We start from the raw sequence: 15,276 nt of genomic DNA on the forward strand, positions 1-15,276 counted from the left end.
CTGTTTTTTTTAACTTTTTTTTCTCTTTTCTCTCTCTTTTTTTCCTTTTCTTGTTTTTTTTTTGCACAAGGGACTAACCAGTAATTGCCCTAAAATGATCTATAGTTGCTTGCTCCCATAGATAGAACTAAATAAATCCTAAAACTACTTGTGTGGCATAGCCCTACATCTGCCCTTGAGACATGCTCACCTTCAGTTGCATGGTGAAATTCGCGGACGTCATCAGATTTAACTAAAGAATGTAGCCTTGCACCCTTCTCTTCACACGACCTGTATCCCATGGATAAGGCCTCTGAACCTATCGACCTTGCCACCGAGCACGTCATACTTAAGCCTCATGAACGCTTGCAGCGCGAGCACGCTGCTGGCGCCGGCGAGGCAGGGGCTCAGGGAGGCCGGCACCAACCAGAGCGCACTCGCGACACGCTCCAGCCCGGGCGGCAGCCCGCAGTCGACGGCCATCCTGGCCACGTCGTAGATGTCGTCGCTAAGGCGCTGCCTCACCACGTCGAGGAACCCGCCCAGGCTGTCGGGGAGCAGGTTGCCGCCGCCATTGCCGGCGGACAGGACCTTCATGAGGTAGGCGACGTGGAACGCGCCGGCGTAGGTGATCCAGGACACCCCCGGCCGGCGGCGGAACATGCCGCAGCCGTCGAGCTCCGCGGCGAGCCTCGCCGGGTCGACGCCGAAAGCCTGGTGGTCGCGGAAGCTCAGGCCGCGGCGCTCGAGGTACTCGACGGAGTTGGGCGCGTGCGGGTCGGCGGCGGGGTGGAAGCCGCGGATGTTGAACTCCCAGGCGGCGAGGTGGCCGAATTCGTTGTAGACGGCGAGGCCGAGCTGGATCGGCTTGAGGGCGTCGACGTTGGCCTTCATCGCGCCGTACCGCTCCTCCGCCGTCATCAGGGCGTGGTTGTTCTGCTGGGCCCCGGCGCCGCCGTGGACGACGCCGGGGTAGTGGATCGTTACCGCGGCGTAGCGGGCGCTGCTCGCGAAGTGGCGGAGGAAGCGCAGCTCGGCCACGAGGTTGATGTCCCATACCCTGCGGACCGGGATGGGGGGCGGCGGCGGCGGAGGCTGCAGCATTGGGACGACGTGGTAGTTCGGTGTTGGGAAAGGCGGCGCTGCCGGGTTAAACGCGCCGGCCGGATGCATGACGGACGCTGCTTCGCCGTCCATGGCCGCTTTTGCTAAGGAGAAGGGGTTGCAGACTTGCAGCCCACGAGACCCGGGAAGCAATTGCAACCACGACGAAACAAGGAAGGATCTACGTGCCTCGAGTATATAGGCGCAGAGTTCGAGTTCGTGCCGGTATCCGTTGGCCTCAGTTTTGCTAATCGGATACAGAATAACTCCGTCGAACTCGTCTCAGTGTCCGCGGGCGCAGGGTCGCTTCGAGCTATCGTTAGCGCGAGGGATTTCCGACTGCCTCTCGTATGGCCGGACGGACTGGGATCGCGCCTTGACCACACGTGCGTCAAACCGGGTCGCCTTCCCGGCGCTGCTCAAATTTGCATTTGGATGACGAGGCATGTATGCATTGACCGCAGCATTGTTTACCAGATGACCGCAGCATTGAGATAACTGATCAGACATAGAGAACCTGAAATCTTAGCAAGCATATTACAGATTGAAAACACCAAAGACCATCACTGATATCATATTATGGCCTCTAGTGGCCACTTATTTTCATTATTTAAGGAATGTCATTTATTTAATTTGCAGATACTGGACCAAGAAACCATGATACAGAGAGCAGTTGGTACACTTTCAGTTTATCGGACACTCAACCTTTTTACACTGCTCATGAAGGAATGTATTCTATTAGGGTCTTTCCGTAAACCGTCAGGATAACATATGCCACTGCTAACATCCAGGCCATTTGGATTTAGAGCAGAAGCAGCTTGGCAAACATTATCTGCGTGAAGGCCTCCTGCTAATAGCCAGCCGTTCTTGCTTTCAGCAGATGGCATTCTGAATTTCTCCCAGTTGAACCCTTTGCCACTGCCAATGCATCCGGATAGATTTTATCAGATTTAGTATCTATATTCCAGCTGTGGTTTTCATAAACAATGATTTTATGTACCAAATGCGGTCAAGGAAAAGGATCCTGTGAAATTGCTAACTAGTTAAAATCAAAATGCCTGTGGAATATGAATTACTAGTCCAAGAACAAAAATCAAGACATTAGACATTACAATTGACCATGTAGGCAAAACTTTGTACCTGCCACCCCTTGCACTGTCCACTAAAAACCAGTCGACAACATACTCTTCACTTGGAGGAGCATTGATTAGTTTACCATCCTCATCAGCATTTAGCACATATATAATTCGGTTATTCTTCCAAAGCACGGGAAGTAGTTCTCGGGAGCTATCTCCATGAAGCTACAAGCAATGGGTCAATAAATAATAGATTATCCCTACTTCAGTTATATAGAGCAGAAATTGGTAGGCAAGATACCTGGATAAGTTCAAGGTCACATGAACTGGATGCTCTCAAGATGGTCCCTTCATCATCATCGACAAACACACCAACTGGTTCAGCCCCATAAGATTTGGCTACTCTGGATATCTCCTTGGCCTCGGATAATGGGACTGAGCGTTTGGAGTTGGGCCAAAGAATCATCCCAATAAGTTTAGCACCAGCCTCTGCAGCCATTTCAGCATCCCTGGCAGATGTGATACCACACATTTTGACAACAGGCTCATTTCTTTTTGCCTCCTCCAAACTAGATGATAAAGGCGTGGCAGTCATAGTTTGCTTCTTAGCAAAATATGCCATTCTAACTGCAGCAGATCTCAGATGCCCTGCAAAGGTACCTAGTATAAGAACTAAGATGGCTTGTATCATTAGAAAATTTAGACATGGTTGAAACTTCTGATTGTCAGTAATAGGAACTGAAGAATATTAAATGTCTACATCTGAACAAAGCATATTTGAAAACTATTTGGGTTCTCATTATCAATATATAGGAAGCTTATTATAACCTTGAATTCTTCTTAAGATCCTTCATATACAAGGTTATAAACTCCGGCTATAGCTCCGGTACCGCTATTTGTGCTCGCGTATAATTTAGCTGCTATTGCCCACTATAGCCTCATAGCCGGCTATTAGCTGTTTTAGAATCCAACTGCTAAACCTTCTTAGCCCGCTATTTAGAACTATGTTCATATATAAAAAAAGGAACCCTAAGCATATTAATCACTAAAGCTATCCAGCTTACAATTTTTCACGTGTCCTGATTAATGAAAAGAAAACGTTTGTTGTGATCAAACAAATAGTACTTCAGAAAAAAAATAAAGCTCCAAACTTTTAATGAGGGCACTCACATGAACTGAAACATGCAAGAAGATATTCAAAACATACGCATGAACTCGACTTCACTACAGTTCATGCACAATGGCGGACCTTGTGCTTAAATCGAGCAGGAGACGGACAGTGAAGAGCAATTCTACGGTGATTACTCGAAGTTTAGCTAAGTTTACGATCTAATGGAGTTTGAAACATACATGGTTTCATGGCCTATGTGGCTCATGCATCAAAAGAACTTGTAGAGGTTTACCGTTGTTCGGCGTCAAAGCAATCTGCAGAGGCTGTCTTGTGGAGGTCGGCGCCACCATTGCTGCTAGGAAACAAACAAAACAGTTAGACTGACAGGGAACAGGAGGAGACAACGGAGGAGGCATTCCATCGAACGGGTGGCGGGCAATGTCGCACTACCAGCAGTTGCAGGGAAAAATACAAATATGCCCGAGGGATCCTTTTCTAAATCCTCTTTCGAGGAATCCGAATGAATTCTGGATTGAGCTATTATGCCCATCCAGCTACAGGATGGCAAGGAAAAATCTGCGCCGCCGGACAAATAACAAAGGCTCGACATGGCTTCCGCAAGACGGGCACTTCCTTACCTGCCTCACAGATGCAGCCTTCCTGACCGAACAGCAACGGAGGAGGAAGCTTGCTTGATCGATGTCGGGAGCAACGGAAGAAACAGACGCAGATGAGATGGAGCGAGGATCCAAGAAGATCGAGGTCGGTAGTCGGTTGGCACTGCCGCACTGGCAGGGACCGGCTCTGCGCAGATACAGAGCAGGCTGCCTGTGCGTTCCCCTTCAGTCCTTCACCTACCATTCCGTCTTACCCTCAGCACCACCAAGACGGAGGCATAGAGCGCCGTATCACCAAGGTTACCGTCGTACTAGCAACGCCGTGGACGCGCGGTAGCACGCCGTGGCACCCCGACGGCTGTGTCAGCACGGCGTCGAATGCTGGGTCAGTTCGCCAGCACCGAAGGCACTGCCATTCTTTTTACGCCGATTACACTTCGTTTTTCCTTACACAAGCACAATCGCAGCACAAGTTGATTCCAGCTCAACCCCGTAAAACTGAACACCCTTCACCTCACCGAACAGTTAGATACGCTGCGGTTCCAAAAGACACTTGAGACCGGCTAGCAACATGGGTTTATTTACCATCACAGTTATTTACAAGGAGCAACCGCAATAGCAGAAACTTAGCATCCCAACATCTTTCAGTCACGTTTAGACAGATAAGACACATTACTGGGTAACATCAACTGGCATCACAAACACACAGCAGCATCCACCCCTGCAATCAGCACAGCTAGCAGCAAAGCAGGCATTGAGCCATCAGACAAAAGATCGTACTAACATTCACGCAAACGATGCCAGCATCCAGAATGGGACCGCCTCTTCTACGCAGCGCCTAGTTCTGCTTCTTCGGTTTCGCCGGGCCCCTGGGGATCTTGCTGAGGACCTTGGCGTCCAGCACCTCGTACTGCTTGCGGGCCTCCGTGTGAGCCCTACCAGCGAAGTGGTCCACCTTGTCTTGGTACTTGTCGTACAGGATCGGCACCGTGTGGAGCATCAAGACAGCTGTTTGTGATTCCCAATTGATCAGTCGGGTACCTCAGGATGTCACAGGTTCAACAAAACATTGTGTGTCCCTGTAGGTCTTACCAATGTATATCAAGGTGAGGAAGTCACAGCAGCTGCCAACTGAAGAGAGAATCCAAAGCCCCACAATCACCTGAGGGAACACATCAAAACAGTTGAATAATCTTAAAGCAGTAACCAGAGCATGAAGAGAAAACTCAACATTAGCAACAAGGGTCCAAACAAACATACACCCAGAAACTTCTTCAGATCATGCCCCATTGCGATCTCCCGAAACAAGTGAAGCGCTCTGTTGATGTCGTTACGTAGCGCCTGTGAAACATTCACAACAAGATCTTCAGGTATCTCCACCAGAGGAATATTCGGCGGGCTCCTGCGAAAGCAACAATAATGTAAATAAGATGCAGTCTGTATTCAAACAGTATGTGCCAGGATCATCATGGGACTCACTTCTTGATGAAGGTCGTGGCTTTGGACAATAGGAACAGGATGGCCAGGACACCAATCAGCACATGGGATATCAGAGTCAGGAGATGGTAACCAAGCACTTCGAATAGAACCCAGATGACAGTGGCACCGCCTATCACTACGGCGGAGGTCTTCTTGTCTTTCCATAAAAGTACATCAGCAGCTGCAAAGTTTTCCATAAGGGGCAGAGTTAGAACAAATAAGGAACATCCAATATATAAGCTAAATTATGGGCCTTTCTCCTGACTCAGGTTAGATTATGGATTTAAAGATACCATGACACATCAATTTGATACCATTAGCAAAAGCAAGAATACGTAAGGCATGTGTAGAACTGTAGACCCATACTCACCCCCCCCCCCTTCTGGCCCATCAGACCAATGACCATGACCAATAATTACAAGTAGGCAAACCTGAAAATTCAGGTCCAATGCTGGTTAAAGTTAACTCTTGTGGATTTGTCAGATCTTTGTGAGCTCCTGCAGAGGAGGAGAGGTGCTAGTACCTCTCTCTCTCTTTTACTAAGTTCAATCGGGCATATTCACCTATACCCAGCTCAGCACTCCCCACAGAACTGAAGCAATTTTTTTTTTGTCACGAACACAAAGGAGAGCTGCATATCATTTCAGTAAGGAGAGTAAAATTACAAAGGGCAGGGCAGAAAGATCTCTGCCCACACAAACTTTAAAGCAAATTCAATTCCATGATGCCAACTATTTGAACTCTTCATTAAACAATATTTAACTTTCTGACCTGGAATTAAGACTTGCATAAGAAATGTGGAGGTCTCACTCAAATTTTAGTATCCATTTTAAGATTCATATTTCTTTATTCATTTATTATCACACATAGAGAGTTCTGACCCTACACCTGATCTCCCTACCTTTTTCCCCTTTTCAAGGGGGCATAGTCATGCAGGAAAAGCATGGAGGCAAATGAACTCCATAGAATTTGATCATACTTCAACCAATATCAATTGCTAATTGTCCATCTCTTGCACTACCATAAGGCTAACCTCTTCCTGTCCTAACCTTGACGTACCAAGCTATCACAAACTTCAATAACTACAATCATCTTTCTTTCTTTTCAGGCACACAATGCCATAGTAAAGCCTTTACTGCGTATTAAGAATAATGTGAAAAGATTAAACCAATCTCAGTATGCTTTCAAGTGCATTTTCAATCTACCTGACATTTACAACCTCCTGCCAAAGTGTGGTTCCCCTAAACTTCTGCACTATATATTCCCTTTTTCAAAGAAATTGAAAAAAACGTACAACTTTGGCTGAAGATAAGGATGACACTAAAATTATCTATACACTTGTAATTATTTATTGTGCATCTCTTTCACTACACTGAGGTTGACCTGCTACTGCCTTAATTGCATGGCAACATGTTAAAAATTAATATTTCTTGATAAGCAAAAGCAGATTATCTAGATTAAACTGTAAAGTCTTACTGAAGACGAGTCAGAAACCATATGATTCTAGTATGATCCATATTCATTTTCAGGATCAAATTAACATTTCACCGTAGCAAGAGTAAATTGCATCATTCACAAAGAATTAAGTTACCCTTATGCTAGAATCAGAAAACGGAAGCAAAGTCTCAAACATGGCTGTGCATTGAAACAGGCAAAAATAAAAATTAGTACACAAGCAAAGCAGATTGTATTTTTCAACTGTAAGTGATTACAGCAGAGAAATCAGAAGCCATATGATTCAAGTGTTGATTAACTTTTATAGATCAATTTATTTTGCCACTTGTCAAACACCATAAACATCTTTTTGGGGCTAACGTAACATCCCTAGGAAAAATGAACAGAACACATTGATTCAAATACTGATGTCCAACTTGCCCTTTTATACTTGTCACCATCATTGCATCTATGGGGTCCAATAAACAATGAATCTAAAGATTCTGATCGCGTATTTTTTCCCTTTCTTTATGTTTGGCAGCTCTTTCCTAGGGAGCAACTAATATCAAGATTCTTTAAATCACCAGTTCTGTAGATATGTTGCTTTGCAGTAGCAAATTGTCAGCTTTCCTTAAAGAGTATTCCTCGTTTAGAAGCATTTACTGAAACTTGCATGAAACAAATTAGTACAGGTCTGTAATTTATCTACAATTAGTGTAGCCTATACCATACAAAAGAAAGCCATGACAGCATGCTTGTTTACTTAGATAGTTGAGTGAGATCCAAGGGAACAAATAAGCTTGAACAACTGCACCGCAACTGCCATTAAATAAACCAACGCAGGCAGTTTCCGGCCAGATGACGCTTACTGAGCATATTTAAGCAACGCTATCCATTTCTACACGAAGCCAAGTAAACTTTGTTTCCCTCACGCAAAGCTCACCGAGGTAATACAAGTTGAGTTAAGCACCCATCCTCAACATAACCATGAACAGCTCAAACTCCGTCAAAAGAAAAAGGACAGGTAACACAAGAAATCAATTATATATACTAGAAGATCTATCAGAGTGGAAATATCGTTAGCACAGCCGTTATTATTTGAATAAATATTAGTACACCTAATAACCTGCACAAATTGAACTGAATAAATTTTCGCAAAAAAAAATTGTGAATACATAACCAACAAGTTCGTCTCTTATTCTCAGTCACATGGATTCGTTCCGCGCTTCAAATTGGATGGGCACCAGAAAGAAACCAAACACAATGCCAACGCTAACGCCACACGATTAAATTGGAGCATAAACAGCAAAGAACTGTGGGGGAAAAGAAGAATGAACTCCGTACTTTTACCGCCCCCAAGAGCCTTGTGCACGGAGGTGTCCTCTCCAAGTAGCCTAAACCCCCGGGACCTTGTCTCCGGCGCCGGCGCCGGGGCTGGGGGAGACACCTTCTCCGGCGAGGCAGCGTCCGCAGACGGCGGGTCTGAGGCGCTCTCGGCAGGGGCCGCCGGGGTCGGCGGCGGCGCGGCGACGGTCTCCTCAGCTGGATCGGCCATGGCAGCCAAAGCAAACGAGGCTACAAGACGCGAACCTTTCCCCTTCCCCCCTCTCTCCCTCTCTCTCTCTCTCTCTCTCTCTCGTAAAGTGCACAGTGTGTGGTTTTTGCTTGTGCTCTCGGCGCCTCCTTTTCGGGGAAGAGAAGATAGGAGGAGAGCTGGATGGAAATCTCTAGAATACGGCGCGAAAGAAACGACCGTCACGGCGCGTAGACGTTCCTCGTTATGGTGCTGCTACGTGTACACCAAAACTAGCAGGGTTTGCGGGCTCGTTTGGTTTCTGCCAACGAGCGCCCCGCCAATCTTCACCAAAACAGCATCTCTCCAATTTTTTGGGGAGGGATTTCTCCTCCCGTGATTTCACTAAGCGTGTGTGAGAAATATAACTACGTGGGCATCAGCGCACCAATCTCCAGCTTCGATCTAATTGCTTGCTCTTGAACAGTCAATGACCGAATAATTGGTTAAGCCGTCGTTAAAAGCGATCCAAACGGTCCATTAATCTATAAACGTAAGAAAATCTACTTTAAAATATTTGCGTAAAATTATATTTCAAGATGGTAACTTTTCTATAAATAAAAATAGAAATGGTTGTGACTTCTGAGGTCGTTTCAGTAATTTTAGTATAGATGATGTAAATAAGATAGCAGACAATCTCTGATAGCACACTAGAAATTGAAGAAGAGTAGAACTCGAAAGATAGAATACTCAGATTTAGATCAATTTACTCTTACATATCACGGTACGAACGTTTGAGCTTCTACGAAGTTTGCATCCTTTTCTAAAAATATGAATTCGACTATGTACTAAAAATTTAGCTATTATTTCTCCATCTTCGTTTTGACTTAGGTGAATAAATGTTTGTATGCATTTAAATATAGTGTATATCTACATGTATGCAAATATTTATAAATCTAGAAAAGTTAAAACAATCTATAATTTGGGACGAATGAAGTATATGATAGAAGAGATAATGTGAACATGTATATATATGTGTGCATGATAGAGGTTTCAAAATTTTGGATAATATTCATAATTTCCGCCTCGTCACCGTATGAATCTAGGAGTGTCTATTCTGAACTCGTTAGCCCCAAGACTCCCCAAGTGTTCGTAGCAGCTTCACCTCTGACGACGGTGGCGGACGTTGGAACCCCGTCGGCGCAGAGACGTGGTGGCAGACGGAGATGCAGTTTGTGCTAGGCGGCGGGCCCCTGCAGCCGCGCAGCGCTGTGCCGATGTGGCGCCTGCGGAGCATGGCACGCCGACCGCCGGTTTTTGCTGGAAAGATCCGTAGTGACGCGTGCCTAACCAAACCGATAGCTCTCGGCCTCTTCGGTCCACGTTCTCGATAGAGCTGACGCTGTTCCTGTGGCACGTGTGTGTGGCCACGGCCACCGGCCCACCGCTGCAACGCGATGGGCGGTCGTCGATGGACCTGCTCCGACGTCACCTTCTCCAGATTTATTTATTTTAGTTTAACAAATATGGCGTGGGGCGGAAGTGCTATCCCTGTGGGGTAAAAGCTAGCGAACAAAGGAATGAATGACACGAGTACTTTTTTTTTGGAAGGGGCTAGAATCCATTAGACAAAGATGAACCACAGTACAAACTCCGGGTTTACAACACATCCTGAAAAAGAGGAAAATACTTCATGGTCCAGATCTACTCCTTTTCAATTAGTGAACTTTGTAGACAAGACCCTAAGAAACGAAGGAAACACTTCCACGTTCCTCAACGTTCCCAGTCCACTCATCAGCCACCCCCTCGTCGGAGGAGTCGCACGAGCCAGGAAACGGAAGCCATCATCCAAGAATCCAATGAGATAAACATGGGAAGCCGCAAAATCCCCTCTGGCGCATATCGGTATAGCGGAACCGTCCAAATTAACTTGACTAAAGTATACTTAAGCCGCTTAACATGCGATCATGTACTTTAAACAAATCAACTTGGTCGTTCGCCAGATTTCATCCGATAAATCACTTATGTCAGGATCGGGAAAGGAAGACTCGCACGAAGGCGAGTGGTTACAGAGATCACAACAAACCATCTCAATTAAGCAAGTGCATTAAATTATTACAACCTCAAGTTCGAAATTCAAACAAGTTTGCAGAGTTCTCCAATAATAGAAATAACTGAGCAGAAGCTAAACGTCGTTGCAGGATATCATGACGAAGCCGATCATGAAATCAATGATCCCGATCCTCTCCGTTCGAGAAGGATCCCACTCAACCATCCAACCAGGAGGAAGTTGGGTAGGCCAAGTGCCACTTGCAGCGAGCTCGGGGGTATCAACATCACCTGAAAAGATGTGCCACAATAAGGCTGGGCGACTACGTTCAACAAGACTTAACCGACCGGTGGTACTAATCCACTTACACCTAGACATGCAAGTTTTCTGGCTCTGGGTTTGTTTTTGCCAAAAGTGACTAGGGTAGGTCCTTACTTTTAATATTTTAACCACAAGTTCTACTGTTGTTTTACCACTCTAAGTTAGCCACTATGCTAAACCAAGCATAAATTTGTTGGAGGTATGCCCTAGAGGCAATCATAAAGATGATGTGTGTTCATTGAATATCCATTGAAGGCTACTTGAATTGATTTGCAATTATGTGAATTGTATGTGAAACTCTTTACTTGTATGGTTATTCTAAAGTTGTCCCTAATCGGAGTTCATGTGAGGACACACATGAATATTAGACTAGCACATATATTAGTTGATGACTATGTTTCACAAGTCATGGACATGGAGATGTTGAACTAATAATGTGGACACATGTGGAGACATGTGCTAGGATTGACCCAACACGAGAAGTAGTTCTCTCTTTAAACAACATATACGCTTTGTCCTTAGACCTGAGATTGTCGCATGTGTTCTAGATGTGGATCGACCTACTTAGGGGCTATCAAACGCTACGTCGTAACAGGGTAGTTATAAAGGTAGCTTTCGGATTTGTCAAGAAGCATGCTATGAGACATGGTCAATCAAGATGGGATTTGCCCATCTCTGATTGAGAGTGATATCTCTGGGCCCCTCGAGTGATAGGATCCGAAAATGCATGGCCATACTACGTACGGTTAAGAGTTAACCTACAAAGGGATTCCGAATCACAGGATCGAGAAAGAGCGGTCGGCTTGAAGCTAGACCAAATATCGTGAGGCGAAGGGAATAACATGTATATTATGTTGTGATGGTTCGTCTGATATGATCTTCGTGTGCGTATAGGAGTTGGCACGTCTTGCTAGAGGCCGCTACCGACTATTGGGCCGAGTAGAAGTACTCGGGCCATGTCTATACGTATCCGAACCTATAGGGTCACACACTTAAGGGGCTGGAAGCCCAATTCGGATCTGATCCGAGTTGGATTAGGTTTAGAAGTACTAATGGGCCTCGGACCCAGAGGCCCGTCAGGAACCTCTATAAATAGAGGGGTGGGGGCGCCCTAGGGTTTACACCTTTTGGCGAAACACACCTACCGCGCCTCCCACACGCTCGCCTGTTGCAACTCGCGGATCTAGCAGTTCGGCTTGCGACGCTTCCTCCCTGCACGTGTGGATACCTTGGAGGTGTTGCGCCTGCAGCACTTGGACGAGCCGCCGACGAGCCACGACGAGCCGACGACGAGCCGCGGCACCGGAGGCAATCTTGCTGCACGTGGACGAGCTGCTGAGGAGCTGCTGGACGTGATCGTCTACGTACGACTACGTTGATCGACTACGTACGACTACGTGATCGTCTTCACTGCATCGACACATATCTACATCTTCCGCACCAGTAGTGCGTCGAGTGGTAATCCCATGATCCTTATACGATAGTTCTTTCTGGTTATACGCGGTAGAATTTTTGAATTGCGCTAGTGTAGCCTACCTCGTATCCCAACAGTGGTATCAGAGCCGTAGCTGCTTAGTTTTGGATTCGGGATGTGTGCATATGGAGATATGCGAGTTTTCCGTTTGATCTATGTCCTGGTTTCGTGCCCTTGCTGCAATGGTAGTGTAACGACATACTCCTACCGGTCGGTTTCCGCCATCGGAGTTAAGTGATACACGTAAATCCAGTTGCAGTGAGCGAAGATCAATATGATTGGTCGAATCGAAATCCAGGGTCATACGCCAGGCGCATTAGATGTGCAACAGTAGATGGGATCTACTGCCGGGGTTGGGATTTTTGCCGTTTGCGTATGCTTCGGTAAATCAGCCGTAACTTTTCGGTACGATCTCGAATCAGGGTGAATTTTATATGAAAATTGATCTACAGAAAAAGTTACACATGAAATTCAACCGCTTCGCCGTTTTCGGCGAAATTAGATTTCCCAAATTCGGCTTGGAAAATGGAGTTTCGGGCCTCTGAAGTTTGGAACGTTAGGACGCTTAACTCTGTTTTGCAGGATGTATGTTTGTATCTTATGAGCAGTATGGCCCCCTTGTGTATGTGATGCATGTGTGTAACTCATTCGTGACCTGCGTGTCGCGCGTACGGCAACACGGCAGGAGCCATATGTGTTGTCACTTTATTGTATTTAATGGTCTGCGTACCAATCTGTGATGACCCAAGCAACTATGTAATCTTCATTACTAGATTCTTTACTAGCTATTAGGCGTAATAGCATGTTCTAGTTCTTGGAGGACTCATCACCAGGAGGATGGCGCACATGGAACATGGAGATGGAGATCACCATGGTGAACAGGTTCTATGGAGATGGAGATCACCATATGAAAACGGGCCATACTGTGTCACAGCTGTGTGAATGCTATTCTGTTTATGTTTTACTTTCTGCATGCTGTGATGTTAGAAGTAGAACGATCCCTCACAAAGTTTAAGTTAGTATGCCCTCCCAACTAAAACTTGCACCGTCCCATGTCTTGTACAATTAGTGGTGGGTCTATGAAATTAGGGTGCCACTAGTTTTCCTTGACTAGACGGGTTTGTGTCGGACACTTACACGCATAAGGGTTGGTTTGCTTAACAAGGTTATCTTAACGGTTAAGGACCTTGGGGCATAAAGGTTGGGCGCTGAGACATAGAGATGTCACCCAACAACAGGAGTCATATGTGATATGATTAGCAAAAGTTGCTTACCGATCTACCTCGTTCGCTAGCGGTGATGCTAAAGCTCACTAGTGGACTTGTTAGTTGTGGATCCTGAATCACTAAGTTTCAATAGAGGGATATTGATTTTAGTGGGAGTAGATTCTGTTAAAATAGTTTAATGTAATTTGCTCTATCATGGATACGTTTGTCTTAGTGTATTTTGCATTACTTTTGTTGTAGATTAAATGGCACCTAGCAACACCACCACATCGTTTGCTTTGCGTTCGGTCCTTGAGAAGGACAAGTTGAATGGAACAAACTACTCGGATTGGATCCGTAACCTGAGAATTGTTCTTAGGGCCGATAAAAAGGAAGATGTTCTAGACACCCCACTACCACCAGTACCTGCTGATGATGCATCTGCTGCCGTTAAGGCTGCTTACAAGAAGGCATTTGATGCTAATCTTGAGGTAAGCTGCCTTATGCTTGCTTGCATGGAACCCGAGCTGCAGATGCAGTTCGAAACAAATCATGAGGCACACGATATGATCGTGGCGCTCAAGGACATGTTCTAGACACAGGCTAGGACCGAAAGGTTCAATGTGTCCAAAGCCTTTCTGGAGTGCAAGTTAGCAGAAGGCGCAGCAGTAGGACCACATGTAATCAAGATGGTTGGTTACACTCAGCGATTGGAGAAGCTGGGCTTCCCAATGGGCAAAGAGTTGGCCACTGACTTCATTCTTTCATCTCTTCCGCCTAGCTATGGGAACTTCATCTAGAACTACCATATGCATGGGACGGAGAAGGGTTTGAATGAACTGTGTGGTATGCTCAAGACAGCAGAGGTAGACATCAAGAAAAGCGCTAGTACCAGCCATGTGATGGTTATACAGAACAAGCCTAGCTTTAAGAAGAAGGGCAATTCTTGGAAGAAGAAGGGCAAGGCTGGAACGTCCAAGCCAAACCCAGCGCCCAAGGTTAAAGCTGGACCTGGACCTGCTCCAGACAAAGAGTGCTTTTACTGTCATGAACTTGGTCACTGGAAGAGAAACTGCAAGCAGTACCTAGCTTCCTTGAAGAATGGCGGAAGTAAGAGTACTTCTACCTCAGGTACGCTTGTTGTTAATGTTATAGACAACATATTTCTCGCTGATACAATTATTAATTCTTAGGTATTTGATACCGGATCGGTTGCTCATATTTGCAATTCGATGCAGGGAATGATAAGAAGTAGAAGCGTGGAAAGAGGAGAAGTTGATTTCCGCATGGGCAATAATGCAAGAGTTGCTGCGTTGACCGTCGGGACGATGCAACTCCACCTCCCGTCAGGATTTATTATGGAGTTGAATAATTGTTATTTCGTTCCTAGTTTAAGTCGAAACATTTTGTCTCCTTCATGCTTGATGAAGGATGGTTATTCATTTGCGAGTGAAAACAATGGTTGTGTGATCTCTAAGAATAATATGTTTATGGCTTTTGCACCCATTGTGAATGGATTATTTGTTTTGAATCTTGATGGTTCACCTGTCTGTAATGTAAGTGCTAAAAGGCCTCGGCCTAATGATTTGAGTACTACCTAGTTGTGGCATTGTCGTTTGGGTCATATAAGTAAAAAGCGCATGAAGAAGCTCCATTCTGATGGACTTCTAACTTCGTTTGATTTTGAATCATACGAGACATGTGAGGCTTGCTTGCTAGGCAAGATGACCAAGACGCCTTTCACAGGATTTCCTGAGAGAGCAGTAGACTTGTTGGAACTCGTACATAGTGATGTATGCGGACCAATGAGCACGACGGCTAGAGGAGGATTCCAATACTTCATAACTTTCACTGATGATTTTAGTAGATATGGCTATGTCTACTTGATGAGGCACAAGTCTGAAACCTTTAAA

At 45.6% G+C, this 15,276-nt stretch overlaps 3 protein-coding genes across 8 annotated transcripts; all 3 read right to left on the reverse strand.

Moving 5' to 3' along the window:
• Window positions 1-261: 261 nt before the first annotated feature.
• LOC101786989 (probable CCR4-associated factor 1 homolog 11) lies at window positions 262-1,176 on the reverse strand. The gene has a single exon (XM_004966978.1). The coding sequence runs from the start codon at window positions 1,174-1,176 to the stop codon at window positions 262-264; it is 915 nt and encodes a 304-aa protein (XP_004967035.1).
• Window positions 1,177-1,650: 474 nt separating this feature from the next.
• On the reverse strand, window positions 1,651-4,275 carry LOC101778791 (N-(5'-phosphoribosyl)anthranilate isomerase 1, chloroplastic). Of its 6 annotated transcripts, none has more exons than XM_022825929.1 (5): window positions 3,909-4,275; window positions 3,563-3,625; window positions 2,461-2,831; window positions 2,224-2,384; window positions 1,651-2,001 (listed from the first exon to the last, which is right to left on the reverse strand). In XM_022825929.1, exons 1-5 carry the CDS (start codon window positions 4,129-4,131, stop codon window positions 1,773-1,775), a joined length of 1,047 nt encoding a protein of 348 aa, XP_022681664.1. In that variant the 5' UTR covers window positions 4,132-4,275; the 3' UTR covers window positions 1,651-1,772. The 6 variants fall into 6 exon arrangements, with proteins under 6 accessions (XP_022681664.1, XP_004965474.1, XP_022681665.1 ...); XM_004965417.4 differs by having other exon boundaries at window positions 2,461-2,819; window positions 3,909-4,274; XM_022825930.1 differs by having other exon boundaries at window positions 3,563-3,622; window positions 3,909-4,273.
• A 165-nt stretch (window positions 4,276-4,440) lies between these two features.
• Window positions 4,441-8,476, reverse strand: LOC101779995 (reticulon-like protein B2). Its single transcript, XM_004965421.4, has 5 exons — window positions 8,145-8,476; window positions 5,367-5,547; window positions 5,148-5,289; window positions 4,980-5,049; window positions 4,441-4,895 (listed from the first exon to the last, which is right to left on the reverse strand). Exons 1-5 carry the CDS (start codon window positions 8,353-8,355, stop codon window positions 4,726-4,728), a joined length of 774 nt encoding a protein of 257 aa, XP_004965478.1. The 5' UTR covers window positions 8,356-8,476; the 3' UTR covers window positions 4,441-4,725.
• Window positions 8,477-15,276: the final 6,800 nt, after the last annotated feature.

This window comes from Setaria italica, chromosome IV (assembly GCF_000263155.2).
Source record: "Setaria italica strain Yugu1 chromosome IV, Setaria_italica_v2.0, whole genome shotgun sequence".
Lineage (NCBI taxonomy): Eukaryota > Viridiplantae > Streptophyta > Magnoliopsida > Poales > Poaceae > Setaria > Setaria italica.

Bases quoted from the DNA above. Each gene is read 5' to 3' on its own strand.
- LOC101778791 (XM_022825929.1), bottom strand. From the start codon at position 4,131: ATGGTAGGTGAAGGACTGAAGGGGAACGCACAGGCAGCCTGCTCTGTA. The intron at 2,832-3,562 runs GTAAACCTCTAC...AAGCCATCTTAG, and splicing joins TGCTTTGACGCCGAACAACG to TTCTTATACTAGGTACCTTT. The intron at 2,385-2,460 runs GTATCTTGCCTA...CATTGCTTGTAG, and splicing joins GTGACCTTGAACTTATCCAG to CTTCATGGAGATAGCTCCCG.
- LOC101779995 (XM_004965421.4), bottom strand. From the start codon at position 8,355: ATGGCCGATCCAGCTGAGGAGACCGTCGCCGCGCCGCCGCCGACCCCG. The intron at 5,548-8,144 runs GTACGGAGTTCA...AAAACTTTGCAG, and splicing joins GGCTCTTGGGGGCGGTAAAA to CTGCTGATGTACTTTTATGG. The intron at 5,050-5,147 runs GTATGTTTGTTT...GTGTTCCCTCAG, and splicing joins ATCTGAAGAAGTTTCTGGGT to GTGATTGTGGGGCTTTGGAT.
- LOC101786989 (XM_004966978.1), bottom strand. From the start codon at position 1,176: ATGGACGGCGAAGCAGCGTCCGTCATGCATCCGGCCGGCGCGTTTAAC.